General features: G+C 45.0%; 1 protein-coding gene across 1 annotated transcript in view; it reads right to left on the bottom strand.

The window, feature by feature from the left end:
* LOC134969044 (mucin-2-like) overlaps positions 1–19,256 on the bottom strand; it is a 695,488-nt gene that overhangs the window by 226,807 nt on the left and 449,425 nt on the right. Inside the window, exon 30 of the mRNA XM_063944753.1 lies at positions 7,445–7,548. Within this exon, the coding sequence (XP_063800823.1) occupies positions 7,445–7,548 (104 nt within the window). The remainder of the gene's footprint in view (positions 1–7,444; positions 7,549–19,256) is intronic.

Raw genomic sequence — 19,256 nt, 5'->3', positions numbered from 1 at the left:
AATAGAATTATCGGTAAGTAAATTCTTATTTTCTCTGACGTCCTAGTGGATGCTGGGAACTCCGTAAGGACCATGGGGATTATACCAAAGCTCCCAAACGGGCGGGAGAGTGCGGATGACTCTGCAGCACCGAATGAGAGAACTCCAGGTCCTCCTCAGCCAGGGTATCAAATTTGTAGAATTTAGCAAACGTGTTTGCCCCTGACCAAGTAGCTGCTCGGCAAAGTTGTAAAGCCGAGACCCCTCGGGCAGCCGCCCAAGATGAGCCCCTTTCCGTGTGGAATGGGCTTTTACAGATTTTGGCTGTGGCAGGCCTGCCACAGAATGTGCAAGCTGAATTGTGCTACAAATCCAACGAGCAATAGTCTGCTTAGAAGCAGGAGCACCCAGCTTGTTGGGTGCATACAGGATAAACAGCGAGTCAGATTTTCTGACTCCAGCCGTCCTGGAAACATATATTTTCAGGGCCCTGACTACGTCCAGCAACTTGGAGTCCTCCAAGTCCCTAGTAGCCGCAGGTACCACAATAGGCTGGTTCACGTGAAACGCTGAAAACACCTTAGGGAGAAATTGAGGATGAGTCCTCAATTCCGCCCTGTCTGGAAGATCAGATAAGGGCCTTTACAGGATAAAGCCCCCAATTCTGACACGCGCCTGGCCGAGGCCAGGGCCAACAACATGACCACTTTCCATGTGAGATATTTTAACTCCACAGACTCAAGTGGTTCAAACCAATGTGACTTTAGGAACCCCAAAACTACATTGAGATCCCAAGGTGCCACTGGAGGCACAAAAGGAGGCTGTATATGCAGTACCCCTTTTACAAAACGTCTGAACTTCAGGAACTGAAGTTAGTTCTTTCTGGAAGAAAATTGACAGGGCCGAAATTTGAACCTTAATGGACCCCAATTTTAGGCACATAGACACTCCTGTTTACAGGAAATGCAGGAATCGACCTAGTTGAAAATTTCTCCATCGAGGCCTTACTGGCCTCGCACCCTGCAACATATTTTCGCCAAATGCGGTGATAATGCTTTGCGGTTACATCCTTCCTGGCTTGATCAGGGTAGGGATGACTTCATCCGGAATGCCTTTTTCCTTCAGGATCCGGCGTTCAACCGCCCTGCCGTTAAACGCAGCCGCGGTAAGTCTCGGAATAAACAGGGTCCTTGCTGGAGCAGGTCCCTTCTTAGAGGTAGAGGCCACGGGTCCTCCGTGAGCATCTCTTGAAGTTCCGGGTACCAAGTCCTTCTTGGCCAATCCGGAGCCACGAGTATAGTTCTTACTCCCCTCCGTCTTATAATTCTCAGTACTTTTGGTATGAGAGGAAAAGGAGGGAACACATACACTGACTGGTACATCCACGGTGTTACCAGAGCGTCCACAGCTATTGCCTGAGGGTCCCTTGACCTGGCGCAATACCTGTCCAATTTTTTGTTTAGGCGGGACGCCATCATGTCCACCTTTGGTTTTTCCCAATGGTTTACAATCATGTGGAAGACTTCTGGGTGAAGTCCCCACTCTCCCGGGTGGAGGCCGTGCCTGCTGAGGAAGTCTGCTTCCCAGTTGTCCACTCCCGGAATGAATACTGCTGACAGTGCTATCCCATGATTTTCCGCCCAGCGAAGAATCCTTGCAGCTTCTGCCATTGACTGCTTCTTGTGCCACCCTGTCTGTTTACATGGGTGACTGCCGTGATGTTGTCCGACTGGATCAACACCGGCTGACCTTGAAGCAGAGGTCTTGCTAAGCTGAGAGCATTGTAAATGGCCCTTAGCTCCAGGATATTTATGTGAAAAGATGTCTCCAGGCTTGACCATAAGCCCTGGAAATTTTTTCCCTGTGTGACTGCTCCCCAGCCTCGCAGGCTGGCATCCGTGGTCACCTGGACCCAGTCCTGAATGCCAACTCTGCGGCCCTCTAGAAGATGAGCACTCTGCAACCACCACAGGAGGGACACCCTTGTCCTTGGTGACCGGGTTATCCGCTGATGCATCTTAAGATGCGACCCGGACCATTTGTCCAGCAGGTCCCACTGGAAAGTTCTTGCGTGGAATCTGCCGAATGGCTTTGCTTCGTAGGAAGCTACCATTTTTCCCAGAACTCTTGTGCATTGATGCACTGAGACTTGGCTCGGTTTTAGGATGTTCCTGACTAGCTCAGATAACTCCCTGGCTCTCTCCTCCGGGAGAAACACCTTTTTCTGAACTGTGTCCAGAATCATCCCTAGGAACAGAAGACGAGTCGTCGGAACCAGCTGCGATTTTGGAATATTGAGAATCCAATCGTGCTGTCGCAACACTACCTGAGATAGTGCTACACCGACCTCCAACTGTTCCCAGGATCTTACCCTTATCAGGAGATCGTCCAAGTAAGGGATAACTAAAAACTCCCTTCCTTCGAAGGAGTATCATCATTTCGGCCATTACCTTGGTAAAGACCCGGGGTGCCGTGGACCATCCAAACGGCAGCGACTGAAACTGATAGTGACAGTTCTGTACCACAAACCTGAGGTACCCTTGGTGAGAAGGGTAAATTTGGACATGAAGGTAAGCATCCTTGATGTCCAGAGACACCATGTAGTCCCCTTCTCTTGAATTTGAACCTCTGTATGTAAGTGTTCAAAGATTTTAGATTTAAAATCGGTCTCACTGAGCCGTCCGGCTTCGGTACCACAACAGTGTGGAGTAATACCCCTTTCCCTGTTGCAGGAGGGGTACCTTAATTATCACCAGCTGGGAATACAGCTTGTGAATGGCTTCCAACACTGCCTCCCTGTCTGCTTGTAAAGCCCCAGCGTCATGCTGAGGGCTTGGCAGAGGCGGGAGAGGGCTTCTGTTCCTGGGAACTGGCTGATTTCTGCAGCCGTTTCCCTCTCCCTCTGTCACGGGGCAGAAATGAGGAACCTTTTGCCCACGTGCCCTTATGGGAACGAAAGGACTGCGCCTGATAATACGGCGTCTTCTTATGTTGAGAGGCGACCTGGGGTAAAAACGTGGATTTCCCAGCTGTTGCCGTGGCCACCAGGTCTGAAAGACCGACCCTAAATAACTCCTCCCCTTTATAAGGCAATACTTCCATATGCCATTTGGAATCCACATCACCTGACCACTGTCGTGTCCATAACCCTCTTCTGGCAGAAATGGACAGCGCACTTACTCTTGATGCCAGTCGGCAAATATCCCGCTGTGCATCACCCATATATAGAAATGCATCTTTCAAATGCTCTATAGGCAATAATATACTGTCCCTATCTAGGGTATCAATATTTTCAGTCAGGGAATCCGACCACGCCAACCCAGCACTGCACATCCAGGCTGAGGCGATTGCTGGTCGCAGTATAACACCAGTATGTGTGTAAATACATTTTAGGATACCCTCCTGCTTTCTATCAGCAGGATCCTTAAGGGCGGCCATCTCAGGAGAGGGTAGAGCCCTTGTTTTGACAAGCGTGTGAGCGCTTTATCCCCCCTAGGGGGTGTTTCCCAACGCACCCTAACCTCTGGCGGGAAAGGATATATGCCAATAACTTTTTAGAAATTATCAGTTTTTTTATCGGGGGAAACCCACGCTTCATCACACACCTCATTTAATTTCTCAGATTCAGGAAAACTACAGGTAGTTTTTCCTCACTGAACATAATACCCCTATTGGTGGTACTCGTATTATCAGAAATGTGTAAAACATTTTCCATTGCCTCAATCATGTAACGTGTGGCCCTACTGGAAGTCATATTTGTCTCTTCACCGTCGACACTGGAGTCAGTATCCGTGTCGGCGTCTGTATTTGCCATCTGAGGTAACGGGCGCTTTAGAGCCCCTGACGGCCTATGAGACGTCTGGACAGGCACAAGCTGAGTAGCCGGCTGTCTCATGTCAACCACTGTCTTTTATACAGAGCTGACACTGTCACGTAATTCCTTCCAGCAGTTCATCCACTCAGGTGTCGACCCCCTAGGGGGTGACATCCCTATTACAGGCAATTTGCTCCGCCTCCACATCATTTTCCTCCTCATACATGTCGACACAAACGTACCGACACACAGCACACACACAGGGAATGCTCTGATAGAGGACAGGACCCCACTAGCCCTTTGGGGAGACAGAGGGAGAGTTTGCCAGCACACACCAGAGCGCTATATATATACAGGGATAACCTTATATAAGTGTTTTTCCCCTTATAGCTGCTGTATTGTTTATACTGCGCCTAATAGTGCCCCCCTCTCTTTTTTAACCCTTTCTGTAGTGTAGTGACTGCAGGGGAGAGCCAGGGAGCTTCCCTCCAACGGAGCTGTGAGAGAAAATGGCGCCAGTGTGCTGAGGAGATAGGCTCCGCCCCTTTCTCGGCGGCCTTTTCTCCTGTTTTTCAGTGTAATCTGGCAGGGGTTAAAATTCATCCATATAGCCCTGGGGGCTATATGTGATGTATTTTCGCCAGCCAAGGTGTTTTTATTGCTGCTCAGGGCGCCCCCCCCTAGCGCCCTGCACCCTCAGTGACCGAAGTGTGAAGTGTGCTGAGGAGCAATGGCGCACAGCTGCAGTGCTGTGCGCTACCTTGGTGAAGACAGGATGTCTTCTGCCGCCGATTTTCCAGACCTCTTCTTGCTTCTGGCTCTGTAAGGGGGCCGGCGGCGCGGCTCTGGGACCGGACTCCATGGCTGGGCCTGTGTTCGATCCCTCTGGAGCTAATGGTGTCCAGTAGCCTAAGAAGCCCAATCCACTCTGCACGCAGGTGAGTTCGCTTCTTCTCCCCTTAGTCCCTCGATGCAGTGAGCCTGTTGCCAGCAGGTCTCACTGAAAATAAAAAAACTAAAACTAAACTTTTCACTAAGCAGCTCAGGAGAGCCCCTAGTGTGCACCCTTCTCGTTCGGGCACAAAAATCTAACTGAGGCTTGGAGGAGGGTCATAGGGGGAGGAGCCAGTGCACACCAGGTAGTCCTAAAGCTTTACTTTTGTGCCCAGTCTCCTGCGGAGCCGCTATTCCCCATGGTCCTTACGGAGTTCCCAGCATCCACTAGGACGTCAGAGAAATTGGATTTAAAAAAGGAATGGATACATTCCTGAATGAAAATGATATCCAAGGTTATAATACTTAAAATATCAACGTGGTTAATCCGGGGGTAACATGAGTTATAGTAGCTAACTAGTCATAAAAGATTATTCTGCGAGTATGTAGAATCATCACAACTTAAAACAGGTTGAACACAATGGGCAATTTGCCTCTATTCAACCTCAATTGCTATGTTACTATGTATGATTTGGCATAAGAGACCATTTGGTGAAGTCCGCTAGCACAAAAGATTTCTAGGTAAAAGGCACAGAAATTCCTACAATTTATCTAATGAATGAATGTACTTTATACCAGAAGCACTGAATTTTTGGGCAAAACCAGACATTATGTGCAAATGTGGCTGACTGGGTTTTGCACTTTGAGCATAAACCAGTTTCTCCTACTACTACATGTTTCCTCTGAGCTTGCGAAAAATAAGCCCTTTTTAAAAATGTAATATGTGTTTCCTGCAATCTCGCTAACCTGAGATATTTCGGGGTTGCAGGCAATGAATACAAGAGATGGTCAGGTTTGCCAAAGTCAGGAAAGTCATGAGCCCATGAGTTCCCTGTATCACCAGGGAGTAAATCGTCATAGATATATTTTATCTTAAAAGTGAAAAGGAAAGCCAATGTAAATAATGGATTTAAAGGGTAGTTAAAGACAGGGAATCCGTCGGTGGTAGAGGGAAATTTACTAAAAGCATAATTTCTGGACTGGAGATATGAAAAAAATTGAGAATGTGGAAGATAATAATGTTCAGATAGTTTTTGGAAGGAATAAATAGTGCTCCCTGGATCAAAAATGTCTCGGATAATAACAGGTTCAGTCGGGTCTGTGTGGAGGAGCAGCGTCTATGCAGCCTTGTGATCCGTAGCAGCAGGAAATGGTGCCTTTCCAACCTTGGTCCCGCTCTCTGGGAAGCCCCGCCCCTGTAATGGCACGCGGTCCCTGTCAAGAAATATACCGGCAACATATAGGAGCACAATATTGGTTGTACACCCCATGTAGAAGTTTAAAAAAAACCTTAACTGCCAGTGAGGTATGCAGCGGGCACCACAGCTTGCGGCCCGTGACCTCCGCATCTGTCATGCCGCCATTAGTCACTGGGGACCCGCTAATCGGGACCCTAGTGTAATACTCACTGCACCTGCGTCTCTTCGGCATCTGTTAGGAGGTGGCGGCTAGTTGCCAGCGTGTGCACACACACAGTGTGGTGTGTGAAACAGCGCCTCAGGAGCTTAATGTCCTGTCAGCTGGGATTAAGACATTAACCCTCAGGATGTTAGTTTCGTCATCCCCTAAATCCCACGACACAGGTAGACTGGTTGCCAACCAGTACTACCTGAAAAAACGAACTAAAATAAAGATTTGAAGAAAACTCTCTGGAGCTCCAGAGGAATATACCTGTCTCCTTGGACACACTTTTCTAAACTGAGTCTGGTAGGAGGGGCATAGAGGGGAGGAGCCAGCACACACTAAATGTTTCTTAAAGTGCCAGGCTCCAGTGGACCCGATCTATACCCCACGTTACTAAAGTACATTCCCTAGAATCCACTAGTACGTTAGAGAAATAATTATTCTACAAACAATGGCTATCAGCCTGACACCCACTGCTCAGGGGTGTTAGGGACAGCCTCAGGCTTTATCCATGGCCCTTAGGTGCCTGAAGAGGGGGGGCTTTATTTTATGGGTCCCCACTCCCCCAGGTAACTGCGATCAGGGGTGACTAGTTGGGGGGTTGTGATGCTGCTGCCGCAGTGACCTATTTAAAAGTATCCCCCGGCTGCAGCTAGTGGAGCCCGGTGCTAGTTTTAAGAATACAGGGGACCCCTACTTCTTTTGTCCTCCATATTTTTGCAACCAGGACCGTCTTAAAGAGCCCGGGGCTGGTTATGCTTTTGGGGGGGACCTGCACGTAATTTTTATTTTTTTATCTATTTCTTTACTTTGACTTTTTCAGGAGCATGCACGGAGTTCACTGATCTGTGCATGCTTCTGGCTAAGTACACAAAGTAATAAAACGTACTAAAAAATGCATATTTACTTTACTAAAAATCGCAAAAAATCGCATGCAAATCCTGTTTTAACCCTAAAAATCACTCCCTATTTAATTTGTGATTTCTTAACAAAAATCGTATGTATTTAATTTGCGGATTTTGGCGTTTTTTTGTAAGCCTAAAAATCACACTCTATTACATATAGCCGATTGTGTATTGTATAAAACATGGGGGCTTAAATCTACTCATCATACTGTGTGCAATTTATGTAAAATAAACATCATTTGTATTAAGCATACATAATTCAATTTCAGACAGGAGTACAAAAATATGCAACTGCTGACAAACAGATATTGTCAAGTGGTGTAAGAAAAATCAGTTGACAGATACTTACAAATGCTCTGGATGTTACATTTTCATTTTTTATTTTTGTTGGGGTGATGGAAACTGTTGAATTATGTAAAGTTGATTTACTTCTTGTTGAGAAAGAAGTCTTTCCTGTGGAGACAGGTTTTGGGTCACTGAAGCAATAATAGTGCTGTTACACTTGACTGAGATACTGGCTGGGATGTAATGGGAGTCGATAACGCCAAAATGTCCAATGTTGCTAAACATTGGGCATTTTGCAAAAGCGGCTTTTCGGACGCTTTCGACTCTAAAGTAAAGGGCCCAATAAAAAGCCGGATCCAGATGTTTTGCCCGTGTTAAGTATACAACTCAGCCTATGTAATGAAGTCCGATATTTAAATTGGACACAAAACAGCTCTAAAACTCTCAAAGAATTTAGAGGTGTTTTGTTTGGTCGAGTTTGTTTAGAAAATATTAGAAATCAATTATAAGTACAATTTTCAAGCATATTTGCAATAAATAAACTCTTTTCAATACATTTTGACAATTAAAAAAACAAAAAAGTTTGATCTGTAAAAATGCTCCATGGGGGTAATTCCAAGTTGATCGCAGCAGGAATTTTGTTAGCAGTTGGGCAAAACCATGTGCACTGCAGGGGAGGCAGATATAACATGTGCAGAAAGAGTTATATTTGGGTGGGTTATTTTGTTTCTGTGCAGGGTAAATACTGGCTGCTTTATTTTTACACTGCAAATTAGATTGCAGATTGAACACACCACACCCAAATCTAACTCTCTCTGCACATGTTAAATCTGCCTCCCCTGCAGTGCACATGGTTTTGCCCAATTGCTAACAAAATTCCTGCTCCGATCAACTTGGAATTTCCCCAGGAAATGTGTATTAGAGGCATAAATGTACTAAGTTGCACAAGCAGTTCTAGCCGATTCCAATGTCACACTGATGCAATTACACACCAAATATAGCCATGTAACATATCATTTTAAATCAGCATAAACTGCTTACGTGATTTAGGGGATGATTCAGAGCTAATCGTAGATCTACAATCAGATTCTCTGACATGCAGGGGGACGCCCAGCACAGGGCTAATCCGCCCCACATGTCAGTCCTGCCCACGCCCCCCCCCCCCCTTCCTGCACAGGTGCAAAGCCTTGCACGGCGGTGATGCTTTCGCACCCGGCGAGTAGCTCCCTGCCTGTGCAGCCTAGCTGTGCTGGCAGGCGGATACCTGCCATGTTTTGGGTCAAAGCAGCTGCATGTGACGTCACGCAGCCACCATGGCCCGTCCCAGCCACGGTCTGGACATGCCTGCATTGTCCGGACTGTGACCCCCAATGGCATTCTAACACCGTTGGCACTCCTTCTCCCACCCCTTGACCACCTCTGCCTGTCAATCAGGCAGAGGTGATCACACCAGTGAGACGCTTTCGCATGCGCACTCCTGAAATTGCTTCAGAGTGCAATTGCTGTTGTAGCAGCAATCGGCTCTGAATCACCCCCTTGATACATTCATTTGCGTCTATGACGCATTTCTGTGTTTAAAAAATATAAAAAACAAGTACAGTACGTAGAGTATTTGGAAATTATACACAGAATATAGCCATGCCGCATATCATTGGATTCAGCAGGAACTGTGGCTAATACACATTTTTTTAGGCCAATACACATTTTCAGGGGTATAATGTGCAAAAACATGAACATTGTGTCTGTTTAGCCTGACTGCAGCAAAGATGTAGGAGGGCACATTTATACATGTATGTGTAAAAGGACTTCATATTGAGACTTTAGGACAAATGTACTCACTAAATCATGTTTTAACATGTGCTGCAAAACACATTTCCGTTATTGTACACCCTAAATAGTGTATCTAACTAAGCATACAAGTACAACACATTAGGGGTAAATATAAATTTGACTTTCAAATTAACTTTTATTTTTGGAAAAAAACAAACACATTTTTTGAAAGGACACTTTACTTAATTTTGGAAAAATGGACACAAATGTCAACAGAATGTTGTTTGAAAGAAAACAAAGAGAAAAAAATCATTGGGAGGAGCCCCCTCTACCCCACAATGCCTTGTGGGGGCGACTGGTGAGACACTTTGTGTGCCAGCGTGGAGGGAGCTGGCTGTTGTTGAAGTTGGCCCTTTAAGACCTGCTCTTTGAGCCGCCAGCTCCCTCTGCAGGGCCGCAAACATCTGGGTTTGCTCCCGGATGGCCTGTGTCTACTCACGGGTTGCCTGCAGTTGATCCCGGGCCACCTCCGTCTGCTCCTGTGTGGCCTGGGTCAATTCCTGCAGGCAATTATTGATCTGCAAGGCCATCTGGGTACAGGTGCCCTGTGCCACCACCGCAGTTCTATTCATCTGCCGCATTTGCCACCCAATGTAGTCCAGCTGGCTGGTCTGGTGCTCCATAAAAGCCATATGGGGTTCATATAATTGGTAGCAGGAGATGGCAATCTCCTCCACATTGGGAATGTTGGGCGGTGTTGGTTGTGGCTGCTGTGGCACATGGGGCGTATGCTCCACAGAAGTGAGGATGATGGTGGTGTTGTCGTCATCCTCCTCTCATCTTCTCCCATTGAATAAGCCACCAGCCCTGGAAGCTGCAGGACAAGAGCAGCTGGTGATGTGTGATGAGGGGAGCAGCGGTGCTTGGAGCACATGAGAAGGTCCTGCAAAGTAATCAAAAAGATGACATAAATACACTTGTAATGGGAACTAAAAACAACATACACTAATCTGAAACACCTACCAATGTACGTACTTGAAAACCATGCTAGCTGACTGAATTACATTAACTTTACAATGTATACATGGTGTAATGCGTGGCGGCTGGCCGGCGCCCCGACCGTTGCCGGGTGACGGTCACGGCCGCCGCGGCTCCATGTCCCCCCGCACGGCGCCTAGCAACGCCAGGACGCCATGTGCGCTGAGCCGCCGGGTCCCTGGCAACGCTGGGACGCCGTGCGCGCTGAGCCGCCGGGTCCCTGGCAACGCTGGGACGCCGTGCGCTCGGAGCCGCTGGGTCCATGGCAACGGGGACGCCACAGGCGGACCGCGTTCCCCGTTGCCATGTTAGGATTACCTTCACCTGCCTTACCCTGGTCGTGCAGCAGGGCAGCTGCATGACATCACTAATTAGATTCTCCACAACCATTGGCGGGCTCCCTTTTATATGCTGTCTCAGTGCATTACACAGACGCCGGTGATAGCTTCCTGTTTACTGTTCCTGCTCTGGAGAATATTCCCTGTCCGGTGTTTCGTACTCCAGTCATCTTGCTCCGGTGGTCCTGACTCCTGGTATCAGAAGCCAATCCTTGTACTTCTCCCTACCTTCCTGTCGGTGGACACCTGCGTTTGAGATCTGAAGACTCCGGTTCGCTTTCGGGTATTCCCGGTGTTGTGAGTAGCAGCCTTGGCCGCGGAATTACTGTTATTTCTGGTTTCTTTGTATTTTTGCGGAGGTGTTCCGCTTTAGCTATCCTTCCTGGTATATGGCGGTGCCGTGTTGGGTTTGGATGGTGTACTTTGGTTTCCTTTTCCTTTGGCGGCCGTGCAGCACATACTTTTATTTTGTAGTTCAGTAGTAGCCCCTAGCTCTGTCTTGTGTTTAGTTAGAGGTCCCCTTGTTATCATCCCGTCTCCATTTATGCCTTGTCTCATACTAAGACCGGGGGGCATCGGAGTTGGGCAGACCTAATCCGCCCTTCAAACGCGGCTGCCGTGGGCCCAAGAACACATAGTCTCGCAGGCATAGACGGAAACAACGGAGTTAGGTTGCTAGGGGTTATTATTACACCTTGCCATTATTTCAGGGTCACGTTGTTGTGCTCTGGACTGACACTCAATACCTTTTTTTATTCTGAGCACTAAAAACGTAACATTATCACCGGCCAAAGCAAAAAAAATAAAAATATATATATATTATTTTTTTTTGAGTGGTTTTTGAGTGGCCTTGAAATTCGGTCCTCATGAATCCAGCAGTGTTAGGACAGAATCCCAGCCAGCTTTTGGCCAATCAGATTCAGGAACTCATTCGGATGGTTCAGGATCTTACCTTTCGGGTGAGATCGCAGGAAGATCTTTTACGAGCCTCCCCAGGTATGATTCCTGAACCAAAGATGCACCTTCCTGACCGCTTTTCGGGTAACCGAAAAGATTTCTTTAATTTTAAGGAAGCCTGTAAACTTTATTTTCGGTTAAGGCCCCGGTCTTCAGGTACAGAGTCTCAGCGGGTAGGCATTGTGATATCTTTGCTTCAAGGCGACCCCCAAACCTGGGCTTTTGGGTTAAAATCTGATGATGCAGCCTTGCAAACTGTAGATGCCTTCTTTAAATCATTAGGCTTGTTGTATGATGATCTAGATAGAGAAGCATAATCCGAAAGCCACTTACGTGCACTTAAACAGGGTAAAAATCCTGCTGAGGCATATTGTACGGAGTTTCACCGTTGGTCGAATGACTGTGGCTGGAATGATTCTGCCCTGCGCAGTCAGTTTCGCCTCGGTTTGTCTGAAATAATTAAGGATAGTCTTCTTCAGTATCCAGCTCCGGAGACTTTAGATAAGCTCATGGAGCTTGTTATTAAGATTGACCGTCATCTCCTAGAACGGAGGGCTGAAAGAGGGGCTAATTTCAGGTCTAGTCCATGTGTATACGATTTCCCTGAGGATGTCGAGGAGCCTATGCAAGTGGGTCTCTCCTGGCTGTCTCCAGAGGAAAGAGCCAGAAGGCTAAATTCGGGGCTCTGCTTATATTGTGGTGGTAAGGGACACGTGGCTCGTAGCTGCCCAAATAAGCAGGGAAACGCTCTGACCAAGTGAATTGTGAGGGGGTTCACTTGGGTCTGCAATTAATCTCCTCAAATGCTTCCTTGTTAATTCCTGTAAAAATTTCCTCTGGGAGTGTCAGTTCATCTGTGTCAGCTTTCATTGACAGCGGAGCTGCTGGAAATTTTATGGATCTGGCCTGGGCTCAGGCTTTAGGTATTCCGCAGTTACCTTTGGATAGACTTATCACCATGCACAGGTTGGACGGTGGTTCACTCTCTAATGGGGTAATTACTCATTGCACCCCTGCAGTACAACTTACAGTGGGGGCCCTACATTCTGAGAAAATTTAGTTTTACCTTACCCATTGTCCGGCTGTGCCTGTTGTTTTAGGTCACCCCTGGCTCGCCTTTCATAATCCCACCATAGTTTGGCGGTCTGGGGAAATTTCCCGGTGGTGTTCCTTTTGTGTCAAAGAATGTATTTCCCATCCAGTCCGGGTCGCGGCTGTCACTCCGGAACTTATACCTTCGGAATATCAGGATTTTGCTGACGTTTTTTCCAAAGGTAATGCGGATATTCTGCCTCCCCATCGGTCATATGATTGCGCCATTGACTTAGTCCCTGGTGACATTCTGCCTAAAGGGAGACTATATGCATTATCTGGCCCAGAGACTAAGGCTATGAATGATTATGTACAGGAGAGCCTGAAGAAGGGGTTTATTTGGCCCTCAAAATCTCCATTAAGTGCGTGGTTGTTTTTTGTTGAGAAAAAAGACGGATCGCTTAGACCGTGTATTGATTATCGGGCTTTGAATAAGATATCTGTTAAAAACACCTACCCCTTGCCGCTGATTTCGGTACTCTTTGATCAGCTCCGTACTGCCGTTATTTTCTCCAAAATCGATCTCAGAGGGGCTTACAATCTCATCCGAATAAGTTCTGGGGATGAGTGGAAGACGGCTCTCAGTACACAGTCAGGACATTACGAATATCTTGTAATGCCATTTGGTTGTCTAATGCTCCTGCTGTGTTTCAGGATCTTATTAACAATGTCCTCCGCGACTTTCTAGGAAAGTTCGTGGTCGTTTATTTAGACCACATTTTGATTTATTCTGAATTGTCCGAACAACATGTGGTCCATGTGCGACTAGTACTTCAGAAATTACGGGAGAATCATTTGTACGCCAAATTGGAGAAATGTAATTTCCATATCACGGAGGTGTCCTTTTTGGGGTATATCATTTCTCCTAAGGGGTTTTACATGGAACCAAAGAAACTCCAGGCAATCCTAAGTTGGACACAACCCACTAACTTAAAGGCAATCCAGCGATTCTTAGGTTTTGCGAATTATTATAGGTGTTTCATTCATGCCTTTTCAGATTTAGTTGCTCCTATTGTGGCGTTGACTAAGAAAGGAGCGGATCCTTCCAATTGGTCGCCTCAAGCTAAGTCTGCCTTTCTGGTCCTAAAACAGGCCTTTGTCTCAGCTCCAGTACTCAGACACCCTAACCCAGATCTTCCCTTTGTTGTTGAGGTGGATGCCTCAGAGGTTGGAATGGGAGCCATCCTTTCTCAGGAAGACCCGAAGTCTCTGGAATTACACCCGTGTGCCTTCATGTCCAGGAAATTCTCCTCCGCAGAATCCAACTATGATGTTGGTAATCGAGAGTTGCTGGCAGTTAAATGGGCTTTCGAGGAGTGGAGGCACTGGCTTGAAGGAGCGAAGCATACCATTACTGTATTCACTGACCACAAGAATCTACAGTATATTGAATCAGCTAAACCGCTAAATGCTCGGCAGGCACGTTAGGTGCTGTTTTTTACTCGATTCAAGTTCATCATCACCTTTAGGAATGCCGATGCCCTGTCACGTTGTTTTTTTCCTGCTCACAATAACTACCCGGCCACAACCCCCATTGTCTCATTGTCCATCATCCGGGCTGGCCTCACACAGGATTTATTCATACAGATGGTCCAGCTTCATCAGCAGGCTCCTAGTGTTACTCCTGCTGGTCGTCTCTTCGTCCCTGAGTTCTTGAGAGGCACTGTCCTTGCTGAGTTTCATGATATTAAGGTTTCTGGTCGTCCGGGTATTGCTAAAACCTTGGAGTTAATCTCTCGCTCGGTGTGGTGGCCTAATCTCTCCAAGGATGTTAAGGAATTTTGGTGGTGAGGCTGCGCTAAATTTGATGAATACAACAATAGTGATATAATGAGTTAAAACACAGTTTTATTCCTAAAATTGGTACAATAGGTATATATTAAAAACTAAATACATAAAATTAAATGCATATCAGAAACAAATGGTATATTTTCTATGTTTCGAAAAACAATTCTAAAGGGTTACTCAATTCGCCAGGTAGAGAGTGTGGAATTGTGGAGTTTATGCAGTGACCGTTCCAAGATGTTTTCCCCTGTAGTGTTGTAGTCCAGCATAGACAACAGTCTCAGAATTAGGCAATATCCAATGGATGGACTAATTACCGTTAGAGGGTAGTGTGCTCCGGAATCTTTCAATGACTTCCGGTTCCGGCATTATATGGTGAGCAGCCTCGCGGCACAGCTCTGGCTTAACACCCGCTCATCTCTGCTATTCACGGCTGATTACTGGCCTCTACGGGGCATATTTCACTCCTCCTAATCTCCCAGTAGCTGATGGAGAAGTTTCTGTCCTCTAGCGCTACCGCTAAGACTCCCACTGCACCGCAGACCCCACACCAGGCAAAAAGGAGAGCAAACTCCATAATGGCGCCCGGCATCACGCCTCCCTCCTCTCCAGCACCTAAGAAGCCTGCTGCTACACAGCCACACAGTTACTTTCCTAAAGTTAGTCGACGGCAAGATGCCCTGTAACTTATGCTGACATGGTAGAGGCAATCACTTCCACAATGGCCCCATTTCTAACAAAAGCTGTTACAAACATAACATCCCAATTGCAGCAGTTGACACACAGAGTCATAGTTAATGAAAACCGAATTGGGAACTTATGTCATGATATGGTCCAAGTTCAATGTACAGTTACTCAGCTTGAAAAGCAAAATCGTCACTTATGGTTTAAATTGACGATGCCGAAAACTGGTCAAGCTGTAATAACATCAGGCTGGTGAGGCTGCCTGAACATGTTAAAGGTGCTGATCTCTCTCACTTTGGGGGTCATTCCGACCTGATCGAACGCTGCCGTTTTTCGCAGCGCAGCAATCGGGTTACTACTGCGCATGCGTATGCATCGCAATGCGCAGGCGCGTCGTACGGGTATAAAGCAGATCGTTGCTGTGCGATGGATTTAACAAATAATTTATTCGCACAGCTGATTGAAAGGAGACTGACAGGAAGAAGGCGTTTCTGGGTGGCAAATGACCGTTTTCTGGGAGTGCCGTGGAAAACGCAGGCGTGTCCAGGCGTTTGCAGGTCGGGTGTCTGACGTCAATTCCGGGACCTGACAGGCTGAAGTGATCGCAGCAGCTGAGTAAGTTCTGAGCTACTCAGAAACTGCACAAAAACTTTTTGCACAGCTCCCCTGCAGCACAAGCAATCGCACACTTGCTATGCTAAAATACACTCCCCCATAGGTGGCGACTATCTGATCGCACAGCTGTAAAAAACTGCCACCGTGCGATCAACTCGGAATGACCCCCTTTGTCCAGACCACTTTGCCTTCTTTGCTCAGAATATCGGATACCTGTAAAGACCTTGTTATCGAAAGAGTCCACAGAGTAGGACCTCCCCCTCGAACTCCAGATTTGCGGCCAAGAGTCACTCTGTGTAGATGTTTAAATTGCCTGCACAAGGTTGCTTTCTGGACAGCCTCTAGAAAGAATCACACCATACTGTGGGAAAACAAACAGCTGTTTATTTTCCGAGATTTTTCTGCAGAGCTTATAAGTGCCGGGAGGGCATTCAACCCAGTTTGCTCCATGATTGTGACTAATAAGCGCAAATTTACACTCCTCTATCCAGCAAAGCTGAGCATTTATGATGGAGACTCCTTCACGGATTTTACTTTATCCAAAGATGCTTTGGCCATTTTGCAAGAAAATTCGGCTGGAAATCAAGATGACATTGCTGACCCTCCCTCTACTACTCACAATACCTGAATAATTATATAAAACAAAAGAGGGGGATAAATACTAGATATTTCAGATGACTCTGATTGAAGCTTTATATTATTTGCCTATTTTGTTGATCATTGCTAACCTTACGTCCTCTAATGATTTGCTATTCATAATGTTTTTTGTTTGTTTTTTCGTTTTCTTAGCTTTTTAAGCCCTGGTTATTACATGCAGGCTTGTCTTATTTTTATTTATCTTATATATGCAGATTTCTTACTCTAATATGTTGGAACAGTCTGATGCAGGGACCATATGTGCCTACTTGTTTAGACCCTGTCTTTTTGATATGTTTTATTACAAATGTGAGTTGGTGTTAGTCGGAAGCAACTAGCTGGATGATTAATTGTTCTGTCACTTTATTATTTATTATTATTAATATTTCATCACAATTACTTCTATTTTTATTTATTTTTGTTTTACTGGTAGTATATCCCTATGTCCCTCCCCTTCCTATTCCTGTTTCCTTCCTAACAGCTTTATCAGCGTATTATGCATATTTCTGTTACCAGATTGTCACATATATCTTTCACTCTGTCTGTCTATAGCTGAACTGAGAATAGGCTCCCTAAATGTTGGTGGCATTAATTCTCCTGCCAAAAGGTGAAAAATGTTGCTGTACCTAGTCAAACAATATTTAGATATAGTCTTTATACAGTAAACCCACCTCATACATGCCGAGACTCTTAAATTGCAATTCTTTCACTGGAAGGTATTAACCTCAGCCCCTTACAATTCTAAATCTAGGGGTGTAGTCATTTTAATGAAATGTAATTTAAATATTATATTGCTGTCGACTGATATGGACCCCAATGTTAGATTGGTTATAGATAATATCACTTTAGATGAAGTGCCTTACATATTTTGTAACGTATATGCTCCAAATATTTATAGTAAAATCTTTTTCCGGAATTTTATTTCTAAACTATTACAATTTTCTCATGAGAATATAATAATCTGTAGAGATTTCAATCTGGTATCTTCTATTTATCTCGATTGCTCCAATCCCTCCAGCAGCAATATTTCCCTTCCTAAACTGTGTATTCCCCTTTTTTGTAAAAACCTTCAATTTATAGATGTATGGCGTGCTCTAAACCCTATTGACAGAGACTTTTCTTGCCACTCCGCAACTCACAATACCTTCTCCCGAATCGATTATAGTTTTGTTTCACATCACCACTTTCCTAAAATAGCAGAAGCCATGACCGAACCTATCGTTATTTCTGATCATGACCTAACCTGGTTTGCTTTAATTCCCCGACCCATAAACCCTTTCCTCAATGGAGGTTTCCCTTGCATTTAGTTACTTCCACAAAATTTTGTGACACGCTAACAGAAGCTTAGGATAGATATCTCTTTCCCTTCCTTCTGACCAGGGTTCATCATTGCTGTGATGTGATATCATGTAACCCACCTAAAACCTTTGCAATCCGGTGGACAAATATGCAGTAGATAATGCTTTTCCTTGTGTATCAATGCCTATTTCCCTATAGATTGTAAGCTTGCGAGCAGGGCCTTCCTACCTCTGATTGTTTATTACCCAGTTTTGTTGTATCATTGTGTCCAATTGTAAAGCGCAATGGAAATTGCTGCGCTATATAAGAAACTGTTAATAAATAAAATAAATACATTTTCCAATAAAGATTGTGCAGAAGAAAATCCCATCCTTTTTTGGCAATCTGCAAAAGAAGTATTAAGATGTGACATCCTCTCCTACACATCACTACTAAAAAAACATTATGCTCTATCATATATAGACATGCAACTTCCTCTATCTGAGGTCTTCCAAGCTTATAAAACCAACCCTTCCTCAGCACATAAACATAAGTATCTCGCATTGAAACTTCAATTTGACAAATTTTTACAGTCAATGGGGGACAAGATTAAATTTAAAATTGATTTTAAATTCTACAAATTTGGAAATAAATCAGGCAAATTATTAACCAATCTTTTGAAAGGTTCTCAACACCCTGCAGTAGTCCATCCCTTAAACCTGCCAAATGGAATCACCACATCTGATCCACAAAAAATTGCGGAAATTATGAGACCCTATTACGGATATCTTTATTCTTTAGATTCAATTACACTAGAGCCAAGTCTTTCATCTTCTTCTCTTTCTCTGAATGCAGATCACTTATCCTACCCACAAATTCCATCTGATTATGCTTCCAGATTGATGGCCCCAATATCTCTTGAGGAGATCAGATCTACTATTACCCATCTCAAATTGTCTAAAGCTCCGGGACCTGACAGTCTTACAGGTGAATTTTACAGATTAATGTTACCTAAAATTGAAAGTTATTTATTGAACTTCTATAACCATATTTTAGAATCCCATAAAATTCCTTTATATTTTAATTTGGGTTTCATTAAAGTCTTACCTAAAATGGGTTGTGATCTTTCAAATCCCGGCTCATATCAACCTATATTGTTACTAATATATATGTAAGGGAACCCGGCAAGGATGTCCATTATCCTCCCTCCTTTTAATCTTGGCCATTGACCCTTTAGCAATTTCTTTTAGGAACTTTATTGATATTATGGGCATTCGAGTTGGTACTCTTGATCTGAAAATGGCTCTCTTTGCCGATTATATTTTATTATTTCTCTCCAATCCTCAAACCTCAATTCTGGCTGTTTTATCAAAACTTTGGTATGTCAGCGGGGTTCAAGATCAACACTACCAAATCTGAAGTTCTCATGCTCACGGGCCCTCCCTTACTTCGTAATGGATTGAGTTCTCAGCAAGACTTTGCTATAGCTGATGGCAAAGTTAAGTATCTGGGATTACATATTCAATCTGATCTCTCCCATTTATATAAACGTAATTACTCTACTGCACTTTCCAAAATATATACTCTCTACAATTCATGTCCCTCAATCTCTCTCTCTTTTGGGTAGGTTAGCAATTGTAAAAACTATTGTATTTCCAAAGATTTTTCATATACTACAAATGT

The sequence above is a fragment of the Pseudophryne corroboree genome, chromosome 11 (assembly GCF_028390025.1).
Source record: "Pseudophryne corroboree isolate aPseCor3 chromosome 11, aPseCor3.hap2, whole genome shotgun sequence".
NCBI classification, from domain to species: Eukaryota; Metazoa; Chordata; class Amphibia; order Anura; family Myobatrachidae; genus Pseudophryne; species Pseudophryne corroboree.
The sequence above is the reverse complement of the archived record's forward strand: the minus strand, read 5'-3'. Positions and strand labels throughout refer to the sequence as shown.